This window comes from Notothenia rossii (assembly GCF_949606895.1).
Source record: "Notothenia rossii genome assembly, chromosome: 9".
Taxonomy (NCBI): Eukaryota; Metazoa; Chordata; class Actinopteri; order Perciformes; family Nototheniidae; genus Notothenia; species Notothenia rossii.
The window spans coordinates 404532-420738 of record NC_136907.1 but is presented as its reverse complement, the minus strand read 5'-3'; the positions used below and the strand labels follow the sequence as shown (position 1 = coordinate 420738).

The 16207-nt window shown below is 44.0% G+C and overlaps 1 protein-coding gene across 1 annotated transcript in view; it reads left to right on the top strand.

The window, feature by feature from the left end:
- LOC307017556 (A disintegrin and metalloproteinase with thrombospondin motifs 2-like) overlaps window positions 1-16207 on the top strand; it is a 61899-nt gene that overhangs the window by 12970 nt on the left and 32722 nt on the right. Inside the window, exons 2-4 of the mRNA XM_079647152.1 lie at window positions 8049-8503; window positions 11611-11794; window positions 15527-15630. Of these exons, the coding sequence (XP_079503278.1) occupies window positions 8049-8503; window positions 11611-11794; window positions 15527-15630 (743 nt within the window). The remainder of the gene's footprint in view (window positions 1-8048; window positions 8504-11610; window positions 11795-15526; window positions 15631-16207) is intronic.

The window sequence follows — 16207 nt, the reverse complement described above, 5'->3', positions numbered from 1 at the left end:
GAGACACCACATACTGATATACACCTGAACATCAGCAGGAGAGGACTCTTTAAATTAAAGACACTACACACTGATATACACCTGAACACCAGCAGGAGAGGACTCTTTAAAGTAGAGACACTACATACTGATATACACCTGAACATCAGCAGGAGAGGACTCTTTAAAGAAGAGACACTACATACTGATATACACCTGAACATCAGCAGGAGAGGACTCTTTAAAGTAGAGACACTACATACTGATATACACCTGAACATCAGCAGGAGAGGACTCTTTGATGGTAGTTCAGTCAGTGTGATGGTAGTTCAGTCAGTCAGTGAGATGGTAGTTCAGTCAGTCAGTGAGATGGTAGTTCAGTCAGTGAGATGGTAGTTCAGTCAGTGTGATGGTAGTTCAGTCAGTGTGATGGTACTTCAGTCAGTGTGATGGTAGTTCAGTCAGTGTGATGGTAGTTCAGTCAGTCAGTTAGATGGTAGTTCAGTCAGTGTGATGGTAGTTCAGTCAGTGAGATGGTAGTTCAGTCAGTGTGATGGTAGTTCAGTCAGTGAGATGGTAGTTCAGTCAGTGTGATGGTAGTTCAGTCAGTGAGATGGTAGTTCAGTCAGTGAGATGGTAGTTCAGTCAGTGAGATGGTAGTTCAGTCAGTGTGGTGGTAGTTCAGTCAGTGAGATGGTAGTTCAGTCAGTGAGATGGTAGTTCAGTCAGTGAGATGGTAGTTCAGTCAGTGTGATGGTAGTTCAGTCAGTGAGATGGTAGTTCAGTCAGTGAGATGGTAGTTCAGTCAGTGTGATGGTAGTTCAGTCAGTTGGATGGTAGTTCAGTCAGTCAGTGAGATGGTAGTTCAGTCAGTGTGATGGTAGTTCAGTCAGTGTGATGGTAGTTCAGTCAGTGAGATGGTAGTTCAGTCAGTGCGATGGTAGTTCAGTCAGTCAGTGAGATGGTAGTTCAGTCAGTGTGATGGTAGTTCAGTCAGTATGATGGTAGTTCAGTCAGTGTGATGGTAGTTCAGTCAGTGTGATGGTAGTTCAGTCAGTGTGATGGTAGTTCAGTCAGTCAGTGAGATGGTAGTTCAGTCAGTGTGATGGTAGTTCAGTCAGTCAGTGTGATGGTAGTTCAGTCAGTGTGATGGTAGTTCAGTCAGTCACTGAGATGGTAGTTCAGTCAGTGAGATGGTAGTTCAGTCAGTGCGATGGTAGTTCAGTCAGTCAGTGTGATGGTAGTTCAGTCAGTGTGATGGTAGTTCAGTCAGTCAGTGTGATGGTAGTTCAGTCAGTGTGATGGTAGTTCAGTCAGTCAGTGTGATGGTAGTTCAGTCAGTGCGATGGTAGTTCAGTCAGTCAGTGAGATGGTAGTTCAGTCAGTGTGATGGTAGTTCAGTCAGTGTGATGGTAGTTCAGTCAGTCAGTGAGATGGTAGTTCAGTCAGTGTGATGGTAGTTCAGTCAGTCAGTGAGATGGTAGTTCAGTCAGTGAGATGGTAGTTCAGTCAGTGAGATGGTAGTTCAGTCAGTGTGATGGTAGTTCAGTCAGTGAGATGGTAGTTCAGTCAGTGCGATGGTAGTTCAGTCAGTCAGTGAGATGGTAGTTCAGTCAGTGTGATGGTAGTTCAGTCAGTCAGTGTGGTGGTAGTTCAGTCAGTGAGATGGTAGTTCAGTCAGTGTGATGGTAGTTCAGTCAGTGTGATGGTAGTTCAGTCAGTGAGATGGTAGTTCAGTCAGTGTGATGGTAGTTCAGTCAGTGAGATGGTAGTTCAGTCAGTGCGATGGTAGTTCAGTCAGTCAGTGAGATGGTAGTTCAGTCAGTGTGATGGTAGTTCAGTCAGTCAGTGTGGTGGTAGTTCAGTCAGTGAGATGGTAGTTCAGTCAGTGTGATGGTAGTTCAGTCAGTGAGATGGTAGTTCAGTCAGTGAGATGGTAGTTCAGTCAGTGTGATGGTAGTTCAGTCAGTGAGATGGTAGTTCAGTCAGTCATTGAGATGGTAGTTCAGTCAGTGTGATGGTAGTTCAGTCAGTCAGTGAGATGGTAGTTCAGTCAGTGTGATGGTAGTTCAGTCAGTGTGATGGTAGTTCAGTCAGTGTGATGGTAGTTCAGTCAGTCAGTGAGATGGTAGTTCAGTCAGTGAGATGGTAGTTCAGTCAGTCAGTGAGATGGTAGTTCAGTCAGTGTGATGGTAGTTCAGTCAGTCAGTGTGATGGTAGTTCAGTCAGTCAGTGTGATGGTAGTTCAGTCAGTCAGTGAGATGGTAGTTCAGTCAGTGTGATGGTAGTTCAGTCAGTCAGTGTGATGGTAGTTCAGTCAGTCAGTGTGATGGTAGTTCAGTCAGTCAGTGTGATGGTAGTTCAGTCAGTGAGATGGTAGTTCAGTCAGTGCGATGGTAGTTCAGTCAGTGTGATGGTAGTTCAGTCAGTCAGTGAGATGGTAGTTCAGTCAGTGTGATGGTAGTTCAGTCAGTGAGATGGTAGTTCAGTCAGTGTGATGGTAGTTCAGTCAGTCAGTGAGATGGTAGTTCAGTCAGTGTGATGGTAGTTCAGTCAGTGAGATGGTAGTTCAGTCAGTGAGATGGTAGTTCAGTCAGTGAGATGGTAGTTCAGTCAGTGCGATGGTAGTTCAGTCAGTGTGATGGTAGTTCAGTCAGTGAGATGGTAGTTCAGTCAGTGAGATGGTAGTTCAGTCAGTGCGATGGTAGTTCAGTCAGTGTGATGGTAGTTCAGTCAGTGTGATGGTAGTTCAGTCAGTCAGTGAGATGGTAGTTCAGTCAGTGAGATGGTAGTTCAGTCAGTGAGATGGTAGTTCAGTCAGTGAGATGGTAGTTCAGTCAGTGTGATGGTAGTTCAGTCAGTGTGATGGTAGTTCAGTCAGTCAGTGAGATGGTAGTTCAGTCAGTGTGATGGTAGTTCAGTCAGTGAGATGGTAGTTCAGTCAGTGTGATGGTAGTTCAGTCAGTGTGATGGTAGTTCAGTCAGTCAGTGAGGTGGTAGTTCAGTCAGTGTGATGGTAGTTCAGTCAGTGTGATGGTAGTTCAGTCAGTGTGATGGTAGTTCAGTCAGTGAGATGGTAGTTCAGTCAGTGTGATGGTAGTTCAGTCAGTGAGATGGTAGTTCAGTCAGTGTGATGGTAGTTCAGTCAGTGAGATGGTAGTTCAGTCAGTGTGATGGTAGTTCAGTCAGTCAGTGTGATAGTAGTTCATTCAGTGTGATGGTAGTTCAGTCAGTCAGTGTGATGGTAGTTCAGTCAGTGTGATGGTAGTTCAGTCAGTGAGATGGTAGTTCAGTCAGTGAGATGGTAGTTCAGTCAGTCAGTGAGATGGTAGTTCAGTCAGTGTGATGGTAGTTCAGTCAGTCAGTGTGATGGTAGTTCAGTCAGTCAGTGAGATGGTAGTTCAGTCAGTGAGATGGTAGTTCAGTCAGTGAGATGGTAGTTCAGTCAGTGTGATGGTAGTTCAGTCAGTGTGATGGTAGTTCAGTCAGTGTGATGGTAGTTCAGTCAGTGTGATGGTAGTTCAGTCAGTGAGATGGTAGTTCAGTCAGTGAGATGGTAGTTCAGTCAGTGAGATGGTAGTTCAGTCAGTCAGTGTGATGGTAGTTCAGTCAGTGTGATGGTAGTTCAGTCAGTCAGTGAGATGGTAGTTCAGTCAGTGTGGTGGTAGTTCAGTCAGTGTGATGGTAGTTCAGTCAGTGTGATGGTAGTTCAGTCAGTGAGATGGTAGTTCAGTCAGTGAGATGGTAGTTCAGTCAGTGAGATGGTAGTTCAGTCAGTCAGTGTGATGGTAGTTCAGTCAGTGTGATGGTAGTTCAGTCAGTGTGATGGTAGTTCAGTCAGTGTGATGGTAGTTCAGTCAGTGAGATGGTAGTTCAGTCAGTGTGATGGTAGTTCAGTCAGTGAGATGGTAGTTCAGTCAGTGAGATGGTAGTTCAGTCAGTGAGATGGTAGTTCAGTCAGTCAGTGTGATGGTAGTTCAGTCAGTGTGATGGTAGTTCAGTCAGTCAGTGAGATGGTAGTTCAGTCAGTGTAGTGGTAGTTCAGTCAGTGTGATGGTAGTTCAGTCAGTGTGATGGTAGTTCAGTCAGTGTGATGGTAGTTCAGTCAGTGTGATGGTAGTTCAGTCAGTGAGATGGTAGTTCAGTCAGTGAGATGGTAGTTCAGTCAGTCAGTGAGATGGTAGTTCAGTCAGTGTGATGGTAGTTCAGTCAGTGTGATGGTAGTTCAGTCAGTCAGTGTGATGGTAGTTCAGTCAGTCAGTGAGATGGTAGTTCAGTCAGTGAGATGGTAGTTCAGTCAGTGAGATGGTAGTTCAGTCAGTGTGATGGTAGTTCAGTCAGTGTGATGGTAGTTCAGTCAGTGTGATGGTAGTTCAGTCAGTGTGATGGTAGTTCAGTCAGTGAGATGGTAGTTCAGTCAGTGAGATGGTAGTTCAGTCAGTCAGTGAGATGGTAGTTCAGTCAGTGTGATGGTAGTTCAGTCAGTGTGATGGTAGTTCAGTCAGTCAGTGTGATGGTAGTTCAGTCAGTCAGTGAGATGGTAGTTCAGTCAGTGAGATGGTAGTTCAGTCAGTGAGATGGTAGTTCAGTCAGTGTGATGGTAGTTCAGTCAGTGTGATGGTAGTTCAGTCAGTGTGATGGTAGTTCAGTCAGTGTGATGGTAGTTCAGTCAGTGAGATGGTAGTTCAGTCAGTGAGATGGTAGTTCAGTCAGTGTGATGGTAGTTCAGTCAGTGAGATGGTAGTTCAGTCAGTGAGATGGTAGTTCAGTCAGTGAGATGGTAGTTCAGTCAGACTCTTTAAAGTAGAGACACTACATACTGATATACACCTGAACATCAGCAGGAGAGGACTCTTTAAAGTAGAGACATTACATACTGATATACACCTGAACATCAGCAGGAGAGGACTCTTTAAAGTAAAGACACTACATACTGATATACACCTGAACATCAGCAGGAGAGGACTCTTTAAAGTAAAGACACTACACACTGATATACACCTGAACATCAGCAGGAGAGGACTCTTTAAAGTAGAGACACTACCTACTGATATACACCTGAACATCAGCAGGAGAGGACTCTTTAAAGTAGAGACACTACATACTGATATACACCTGAACATCAGCAGGAGAAGACTCTTTAAAGTAGAGACACCACATACTGATATACACCTGAACATCAGCAGGAGAGGACTCTTTAAAGTAAAGACACTACATACTGATATACACCTGAACACCAGCAGGAGAGGACTCTTTAAAGTAGAGACACTACATACTGATATACACCTGAACATCAGCAGGAGAGGACTCTTTAAAGAAGAGACACTACATACTGATATACACCTGAACATCAGCAGGAGAGGACTCTTTAAAGTAAAGACACTACACACTGATATACACCTGAACATCAGCAGGAGAGGACTCTTTAAAGTAGAGACACTACATACTGATATACACCTGAACATCAGCAGGAGAGGACTCTTTAAAGTAGAGACAATACATACTGACATACACCTGAACATCAGCAGGAGAGGACTCTTTAATGTAGAGACACTACATACTGATATACACCTGGACATCAGCAGGAGAGGACTCTTTAAAGTAGAGACACTACATACTGACATACACCTGAACATCAGCAGGAGAGCACTCTTTAAAGAAGAGACACTACATACTGATATACACCTGAACATCAGCAGGAGAGGACTCTTTAATGTAGAGACACTACATACTGATATACACCTGGACATCAGCAGGAGAGGACTCTTTAAAGTAGAGACACTACATACTGACATACACCTGAACATCAGCAGGAGAGCACTCTTTAAAGAAGAGACACTACATACTGATATACACCTGAACATCAGCAGGAGAGGACTCTTTAAAGTAGAGACACTACATACTGATATACACCTGAACATCAGCAGGAGAGGACTCTTTAAAGTAAAGACACTACATACTGATATACACCTGAACATCAGCAGAAGAGGACTCTTTAAAGTAGAGACACTACATACTGATATACACCTGAACATCAGCAGGAGAGGACTCTTTAAAGTAGAGACACTACATACTGATATACACCTGAACATCAGCAGGAGAGGACTCTTTAAAGTAGAGACACTACATACTGATATACACCTGAACATCAGCAGGACAGGACTCTTTAAAGTAGAGACACTACATACTGATATACACCTGAACATCAGCAGGAGAGGACTCTTCAAAGTAGAGACATTACATACTAATATACAACCTGAACATCAGCAGGAGAGGACTCTTTAAAGTAGAGACACTACATACTGATATACACCTGAACATCAGCAGGAGAGGACTCTTTAAAGTAGAGACACTACATACTGATATACACCTGAACATCAGCAGAAGAGGACTCTTTAAAGTAGAGACACTACATACTGATATACACCTGAACATCAGCAGGAGAGGACTCTTTAAAGTAGAGACACTACATACTGATATACACCTGAACATCAGCAGGAGAGGACTCTTTAAAGTAGAGACACTACATACTGATATACACCTGAACATCAGCAGGAGAGGACTCTTTAAAGTAAAGACACTACATACTGATATACACCTGAACATCAGCAGGAGAGGACTCTTTAAAGTAGAGACACTACATACTGATATACACCTGAACATTAGCAGGAGAGGACTCTTTAAAGTAGAGACACTACATACTGACATACACCTGAACATCAGCAGGAGAGGACTCTTTAAAGTAGAGACACTACATACTGACATACACCTGAACATCAGCAGGAGAGCACTCTTTAAAGAAGAGACACTACACACTGATATACACCTGAACATCAGCAGGAGAGGACTCTTTAAAGTAGAGACACACTGCAGACTGAGCTGTGAGGATGTTGTCTCGTGTGATTTAGATATTTTACAGATATTAAAAGCAGATCTGGTTTGATCTGTTTTGTGAAATGACTCTTCTGCTTCTTGTTGTTCATCAAATGTTTCCATAACCCAGAGTCTCTTCACATGGAAGCGCTTCTGACTCAGAGAACTTTCCTCTCCACGTTTTCCCCATAAATCTCTCTGTTTATACTCTGTGCCGTCAGAGGAATGTGAGGGATTCAGATCATATTTCCTCATCCAGTGTGTGTGTTTGTGTGTGTGTGTGTGTGTGTGTGTGTGTGTGTGTGTGTGTGTGTGTGTGTGTGTTTTTTTGTGTGTGTGTGTGTGTGTGTGTGTGTGTGTGTATGTGTGTGTGTGTGTGTGTGTGTGTGTGTGTGTGTGTGTGTGTGTGTGTGTGTGTGTGTGTGTGTGTGTGTGTGTGTGTGTGTGTGTGTGTGTGTGTGTGTGTGTGTGTGTGTGTGTGTGTGTGTGTGTGTGTGTGTGTGTGTGTGTGTGTGTGTGTGTGTGTGTGTGTGTGTGTGTGCAGTGATTTCATGAGAAAAGAGGCTGATGTATTTCTGTCTGAGGTTGCGGAGGTCAGGGGTCACACACACACATACACACACACACACTCACAAACATACATACACACACGTCACTGTGCTCTGCTCTGATTGGCTCTCTGTTCCAGATGTTTTAATATGTTGGTCTCTTTGGATAACGTCAGATTCAAACATGTGGTGTGTCTATAGAGGTATTTATTACTGTTTCCACATTTATAACAACTGATCAATTATTATTATTATTATTATTATTATTATTATTATTATTATTATTATTATTATTACCATGTAGTATTTTATTTGAGTTTTTACATCCAGTGGTTTAAAGTAAGTACATTTACTTAAGCATTGTATTGGTACTTGTACTTATCTTTAGTATTTCAATGTATGCAAACTAGCTGCTCCTTTACCAGCTTTGAGAACACTTCAATGATCAATCATTATAAAACATATCATATCTATAATTCTGAAATGGACCAATCTGCACAATGACTACTTTGAGTAAAATACAAGATCTGAGTACTTCTCCCTCCTCTCTGTATACCTGTGACTTGCATTATACATATATATATATATATATATATATATATATATATATTAAAGTATGGTGGTGAACACTGTGTCTCTCTCTCTCAGCCTCTCTCCATCAGGTACTATCAGACTTCGCTGTCGTTCGTCCAATCAGGACCAACGCTGAGGGCCACTTCCTGTCTGCATCAGTCTCCGCCCCCCGCCGCAACAGAAGACACGCCCCCTCCACAGACGACACGCCCTTTGATGTTAACAACCACATAAAAACAGACAAGCCCACTTCACACCATGCCCCGCCCACATATGCCTCACCGTCCAATCAGAGAAGGCGTTCCGGGGAGCAGGAGGCAGAGCTCTTCTACAACGTGACGGTGTTCGGCAGAAATCTGCACCTGAGGCTGCGTCCGAACACCCGCCTGCTGGCCCCCGCCGCCACCATGGAGTGGGAGGAGTCAGGGCGACAACACTCTCAGCCAATAGGAGACGCCGGCTGCCTCTACACGGGAGACGTGACCAACATGGAGGACGCATCGGTTGCCATCAGCAACTGTGACGGACTGGTAGGTGTCAGCTGATGTTTCACTGTGTCACTGTACAGTGAGACCTCTGTAAAGTGAAACATCTGTTCGGTGAGAGAGTGACACATAGATGTGTCACTCTCTCACCGAACAGATGTTTCACTTTACAGATGCTTCACTGTGTCACTGTACAGATGCTTCACTGTACAGATGCTTCACTGTGTCACTGTACAGATGCTTCACTGTACAGATGTTTCACTGTGTCACTGTACAGATGCTTCACTGTGTGATAATGATATAGGGTTTTTTCTGGGTTGACCTCGGCCCCTCAGTTCCAGTGAAGCAGATTTTTCATTAAAAATTAAATTCTGCAAAGAAAATCTACATTTTGAGAAAAAAGTCAACTTTGACAAAGTTATTATTCTGGCAAAAATGTAATTTCTAACAAAATGTCAATTTTTAGAAAAAGTCAATTTTGAGGAGAAAGTACAATTTTAAAGAAAAAAGTCGAATGGGCGTCCCACAGACAGACTCCGAAATCGGATAGAAAGCCTTCCCAGAAGAGTGGAAGCTGCAAAGAGGATCGACTTCATATTAATGTCAACTCACTACAGCAGTTGATGGACTGCTTTGCAGAGATCAAATCCTGGCTGAGCCAAAACTTCCTCAACCTCAACGAGAGCAAGACCAAGGTCATCTTGTTTGGACCCCGACCTCCAGCCTCTCCGGTTGGTATTCTGGGCTTCCTCAATAAAAACATCCTCCCCTCTGTCACGAACCTTGGAGTGACCTTCAGTAGACTATTGGCCAAGACCAAGTCGTTTTTATCCTTTAAAGACCTGGAAAGGGTTATTAACGCCTTTGTTACCTCGAGACTGGATTAAAGCAACGCTCTGTATGTGGGTACGGACCAGGCCTCAATCAGACGCCTGCAGCTAGTGCAGAACGCCGCTGCACGTCTTCTGACTGGCCACAAAGAGCGTGACCACATCCCCCCATCTCTGGCCTCACTGCACCGGCTTCCAGTTCGGTTCAGAATTGATTTTAAAATCCTTTTATTTGTTTTAAAGCCCTGAATGGGCTGGCTCCGGCCTATGGAGCTGAACTCCTCCAGCGCTACACCCCAGAGCCTTAAGGTCTGCTGACCAGCTGCTGCTGGTAGTGCCCCAGACCAGGCTCAAAACCCGAGGGCACCGAGCCTTCACAGCAGCTGGCCTTCTGGAACACTCTGCCCCTCCATGTGAGGTCGGCCCAGACCCTAGGGGTTTTTAAATCTACTCTGAAGACTCACTTCTTCTCTCTGGCCTTCTAGTCAGAGCGGAGCACGACTCCTCACTTTTCCCTGTGTTTTTGTTTTTTATATTTCTGTTGTTAATGATTGTCTTTTATTGTGATTCATGTGTTTTTATTACATGCACAGCACTTTGGCTCCACCAAAAATCGCTTTTAAATGTGCTTTATAAATAAAACTTGATTTGATCATGTAAGAATTAGGAATGGGATAACAGCCCCTAGTTTAATGTGTAGGTGAACCAACACCTCAGTCCATATGGTGTATTATAGTGTTTCTGAAACAAGCAACACAGATGTGAAAGGCGATCAGAGAACGGACAGCAAACAGTGTAAAACATGGAGGAGCGAAACAGATCACTTCTTACAGCGGACTGAGTGAATCCAGATGTGGAGGAAGGACGAGAGGCGTTCAAAGACTGAAGAGAAGAGGGCTCTGCTGTAGCCTCGTGCAACTTAAAGCACACTAACATATCAAACACATACTCTGACTACATGTAGGACACATGTAGGACACATGTAGGACACAGCAGCATGTAGGACACATGTAGGACACATGTAGGACACAGCAGCATGTAGGACACATGTAGGACACAGCAGCATGTAGGACACATGTAGGACACAGCAGCATGTAGGACACATGTAGGACACAGCAGCATGTAGGACACAGCAGCATGTAGGACACATGTAGGACACAGCAGCATGTAGGACACATGTAGGACACAGCAGCATGTAGGACACATGTAGGACACAGCAGCATGTAGGACACATGTAGGACACATGTAGGACACATGTAGGACACAGCAGCATGTAGGACACATGTAGGACACAGCAGCATGTAGGACACAGCAGCATGTAGGACACATGTAGGACACATGTAGGACAAAGCAGCATGTAGGACACAGCAGCATGTAGGACACATGTAGGACACATGTAGGAAGCATGTAGGAAGCATGTAGGACACATGTAGGACACATGTAGGACACAGCAGCATGTAGGACACAGCAGTAGGACACAGCAGCATGTAGGACACATGTAGGACACAGCAGCATGTAGGACACATGTAGGACACAGCAGCATGTAGGACACATGTAGGACACAGCAGTAGGACACAGCAGCATGTAGGACACATGTAGGACACAGCAGCATGTAGGACACATGTAGGACACAGCAGCATGAGGGACAAATGTAGGACACAGCAGCATGTAGGACAAATGTAGGACACAGCAGCATGTAGGACACATGTAGGACACAGCAGCATGTAGGACACATGTAGGACACAGCAGTAGGACACAGCAGTAGGACACATGTAGGACACAGCAGTAGGACACATGTAGGACACAGCAGTAGGACACATGTAGGACACAGCAGTAGGACACATGTAGGACACAGCAGTAGGACACAGCAGTAGGACACATGTAGGACACAGCATTAGGACACAGCAGTAGGACACATGTAGGACACAGCAGTAGGACACAGCAGTAGGACACAGCAGTAGGACACATGTAGGACACAGCAGTAGGACACAGCAGTAGGACACATGTAGGACACAGCAGTAGGACACAGCAGTAGGACACATGTAGGACACAGCAGTAGGACACATGTAGGACACAGCAGTAGGACACATGTAGGACACAGCAGTAGGACACATGTAGGACACAGCAGTAGGACACAGCAGTAGGACACATGTAGGACACAGCAGTAGGACACAGCAGTAGGACACATGTAGGACACAGCAGCCCCTTGATGAGTTGCTGATTTGCAAACAGCTTTTAATCGCTTCAAAAAAGAGTCAGATATGATGTGGCTCATTTTCACTAAATATCTTCTTTATTAACGCTGACTCTCTTAATGTGCAGGCCGGGATGATCCGGACGGGTGAGGAGGAGTTCTTCATCGAGCCGCTGGATCGATGGAGGACAGGAAGAGCAGAAGAAGAAGAAGAAGAGGAAGAGGAAGGAAGACGACACATCGTTTATCGCTCGTCGGCCATCATTAAGAAACAACCAGCTGTCAATCAAACGGCTGAAGACTTCCTCCGAGGTGAGTTCATCTCAAATATGACACGCTCCATAGAGTGGCGAAGTCCCTCCCCTTCCGGTGGACCTCCATGGGACCTTATTTCGGAAAATATATGTATTGAAGTCAATGGAGAGAAAGATTATCTTTCCATCCCGTTTGAATTGTGCCACGAATTACACATGATGTTTGTCAATTTAAAAGATCATTTTTCAAGTCAAAACAAAAAAAATGTGTCGTAAAACTGTGAAGTTACACATTAGTTTATGTGAAACGCTGAATGAACTACATCTCTGGTCTCGCAGAACAACACACGTCACCAAGATGGCCGTCACTACTGTCTTGTCAACAAAAGACTACCCTCACTATCACCACAATGAAACACGTCCAGAAGAATGTCATGTCTGCCTTGATTCTCTCTGAACTGCCTGGTCTTTGTGCAGATAGCATGAAGTAGAAAAGATTGCAGATGCTAACATTAGCATTTCTCCCCCGGGCTTAAATTGTGTATTATAGAATGATCACACCGGTGACAGTACTCTTCAAAGGGTTCACGAAATATGACTACTACTCTTACTGTTTAACATTTTGGGTTACTTGATGTTACTTCATGTTAAGGCTGATAAAAATGACAAGGCTTTAATGCTAACTAACGTGCTAGCTACTAGCTAGGTAGCTAACTTGATCCAGCCGCTCCTGGTCCATCAGACGGGAAGCGAAAGAACGAGCAAGACCCATTGCTGGTATGATAGCAACCTGGTGCTAAGCACACAGGCATCTTGTTAAAGTGATCTGATCTTAGCCAGCGCCATATAGATATAATCTACCTCTTAGTGGAGGAAAACAGTTATGACATCACTTATGCGACTCTGGGATTTGTAGTCTTTGTAGTTGCGTATTTCTCATAGTCTTGTATTTCAACAGTTTTACGATAAACTGTGACTTTTTTGACATGGAAATGATTTTTTAAGATTGACAAACATCATATGTGTAATTCATGGCACAATTCAAACGGGATCGAAAGATACGTTTTCTCTCTCCATTGACTTCAATACCTTATTTTTCAGAAATAAGGTCCCATGGAGCGGAAGTAGATGGGCGTGACTTCGCCACTCTATGGAAATCAGTCGGAAGTCGCAACGGCTCATTTAAAAATAAACGTGGATTTGCGTTATGTCAAATAAACAAAGTCTTGGCTTTCAGAATATTATAGTTGTTTCGGCAAATTCAGATGATAAATACAACTTTGAAGCTTTTAACGGCATAATTACAAGCGGGGAACGGAGTAACTTCACGTCACAGCAGGCATAACAACAGCCGGTGTTTCTCGTGAGTGTTTCCCCGGGAAACAAAATAATACACACAAACGCAAAAATACACAAACTCACACACACACACACACACACACACACACACACACACACACACACACACACACACACACACACACACACACACACACACACACACACACACACACACACACACACACACACACACACACACACACACACACACACACACACACACACACACTCGTGAGCTTCCCCCAGACCAGTAATCCAAACGAAAATATCTTCCCTCCGTAGTATTTTGATCATTTGCTAATAACCAATCAGATCGATGGATTCCAGAGAAGAGGAAACTTTAAAGGCCTTTTTCTCAAAATGATGACTCGGTGACAGTCATTATATAATGTGACATATTTTTGCTTAATATTTGGAGAACAACAACCATCCTGATATCATTAGAAAGCTAGGAATCTCCTCTTTCCAACAGTGGATACAACTCAAAATATGTCTTCAGGGCAATGCGACTGATTTTGATTGAGCAAGTTACAAATATAATCTCACAGTACTCTCTTCTTTTCAAACTAACTTCCTACAGAGTGACCCTGAAGGCAGCATCTCTCTGGTCCAATGGGATTCCTCCATCTGATTTTGGATCATGTAAATGATCTCTGAGTCAAACAAACGTTTAGTTCAGCAGGATAATCTCCATTAACACCACTTTATGATTTCTGAGGTAAAGAGCTAATGTTGGGCTATAAAGGAACTACAGCACGGTCACATGACTTCACGTCACCACTGCTAAGCTAAAGGAGGCTAATGTTGGGCTATAAAGGAACTACAGCTCGGTCACATGACTTCACGTCACCACAGCTAAGCTAAAGGTGGCTAATGTTGGGCTATAAAGGAACTACAGCACGGTCACATGACTTCACGTCACCACAGCTAAGCTAAAGGAGGCTAATGTTGGGCTATAAAGGAACTACAGCACGGTCACATGACTTCAGGTCACCGCCGCTAAGCTAAAGGAGGCTAATGTTGGGCTATAAAGGAACTACAGCACGGTCACATGACTTCACGTCACCACCGCTAAGCTAAAGGAGGCTAATGTTGGGCTATAAAGGAACTACAGCACGGTCATGTGACGTCACGATGTAATGAAGTTTAGTCGTGTCGAGCAGCGGAAATAGCATCAATTTATGTCTTATTTTCAATGTTTTTCGAGCTATCTGGGTTCAAATGTGAGCTTGAAGCCTCTCCCACAATCAACACTTTCCTCAGATCCTTCTTTAACTGTAGGTTGTGTTGATGTGTTATTTCGATGTTGTGTTGTGATGTTGTGTTGTTGTGTTATGTTGTTGTGATGTATATTTAGCAACATGGAGGCAGTGCAGTGTCACAGTAGAGGTTGTGAATATAAGTGGTGTATTTTTTCTCAGTGTAGCTGCAGAAAGAGAAGATCAAACTAAAAACACAGAAACTGCTCCAGGAAACTTGGCACGGAGGACGGAAGCTTTACAACACTCACTCACACTCTCACACACACACACACACACACACACACACACACACACACACACACACACACACACACACACACACACACACACACACACACACACAGACACACACACACACACACACACACACACACACACACACTGCAACGTGGCAGCAGATTTTCAGAGTTTGGTGGTTTTGTGTGAGTTGACGGATAGTTCAGCTTCTCGTCTGGATCTGTTTCTCTTCCCCACAGTTTACGTCACCTCAGATCAACTCATCCTGCAGACACACACACACACACACACACACACACACACACACACACACACACACACACACACACACACACACACACACACACACACACACACACACACACACACAACACACTTCTTTATATAACTCAGGAACACAGATGATTTAGTTCCTTCCACCTTGAAGACCTGAACATTAAAGAGAAACAAAGCGGTGACGTTAAACTGAAAGCTAGGCAGCTCGAAGCAGAATAGATAATAGTATCTGACAGTGAGTGTTTAAGAGACCTCATGACAGCATCAGTATTCACTGGCCGGGTCATTAACCTACAGGACGTTCAGTCATGAATGTTTATATATATATGAACCACACATCTGCAGAAGTGAAGCATCTGTTTCTGTCCTCCGGTCCACCGTGACTCAGCCGGTTTGAGACTGATCAACAGGAAACAACGGGAAGGTTTTAATCAGTGAGGACGGTTAGAGCCAGGATCGCTCAGACACTGATCATCGTTAAGCCTGACTATCCGCAAACAGAAAGGACGTCCCCCTCCGGTTTGTGGACGCAACCTCATCATCTTGGTTTTTGGTCGTCTCCATGACTTCCTGTTTCTTCTGCTTGATTCGTTTCTACACCCCCTGTTGAGATACTGTCCTCATGAAGGTCCTTGAGGACATGCAGAGTGAAGTTGGTCTTTGTGTCCCTGCAGGTCCTCTGTTAGGCTCTCTGAACCTCACACAGGACGTTTGGACCGGATCCAGATCCGCTCGACACCGGCGCTACATCGAAGAGGCCGAAGAGTTCAACATCGAGGTAAATAAAGAATTCAACATTGAGGTTACTGAACTGTTTTAGGAAGTGGTTGATGAATAGTTTTAGGAAGCGGTTGATGAACTGTTTTAGGAAGCGGTTGATTAACTGTTTTAGAAGCGGTTGATGAATAGTTTTAGGAAGCGGTTGATGAACTGTTTTAGGAAGCGGTTGATGAACTGTTTTAGGAAGCGGTTGATGAATAGTTTTAGGAAGCGGTTGATGAACTGTTTTAGGAAGCGGTTGATGAATAGTTTTAGGAAGCGGTTGATGAACTGTTTTAGGAAGCGGTTGATGAACTGTTTTAGGAAGTGGTTGATGAATAGTTTTAGGAAGCGGTTGATGAACTGTTTTAGGAAGCGGTTGATTAACTGTTTTAGGAAGTGGTTGATGAATAGTTTTAGGAAGCGGTTGATGAACTGTTTTAGGAAGCGGTTGATGAACTGTTTTAGGAAGTGGTTGATGAATAGTTTTAGAAGCGGTTGATGAACTGTTTTAGGAAGCGGTTGATGAACTGTTTTTGGAAGCGGTTGATGAATAGTTTTAGAAGCGGTTGATGAACTGTTTTTGGAAGCGGTTG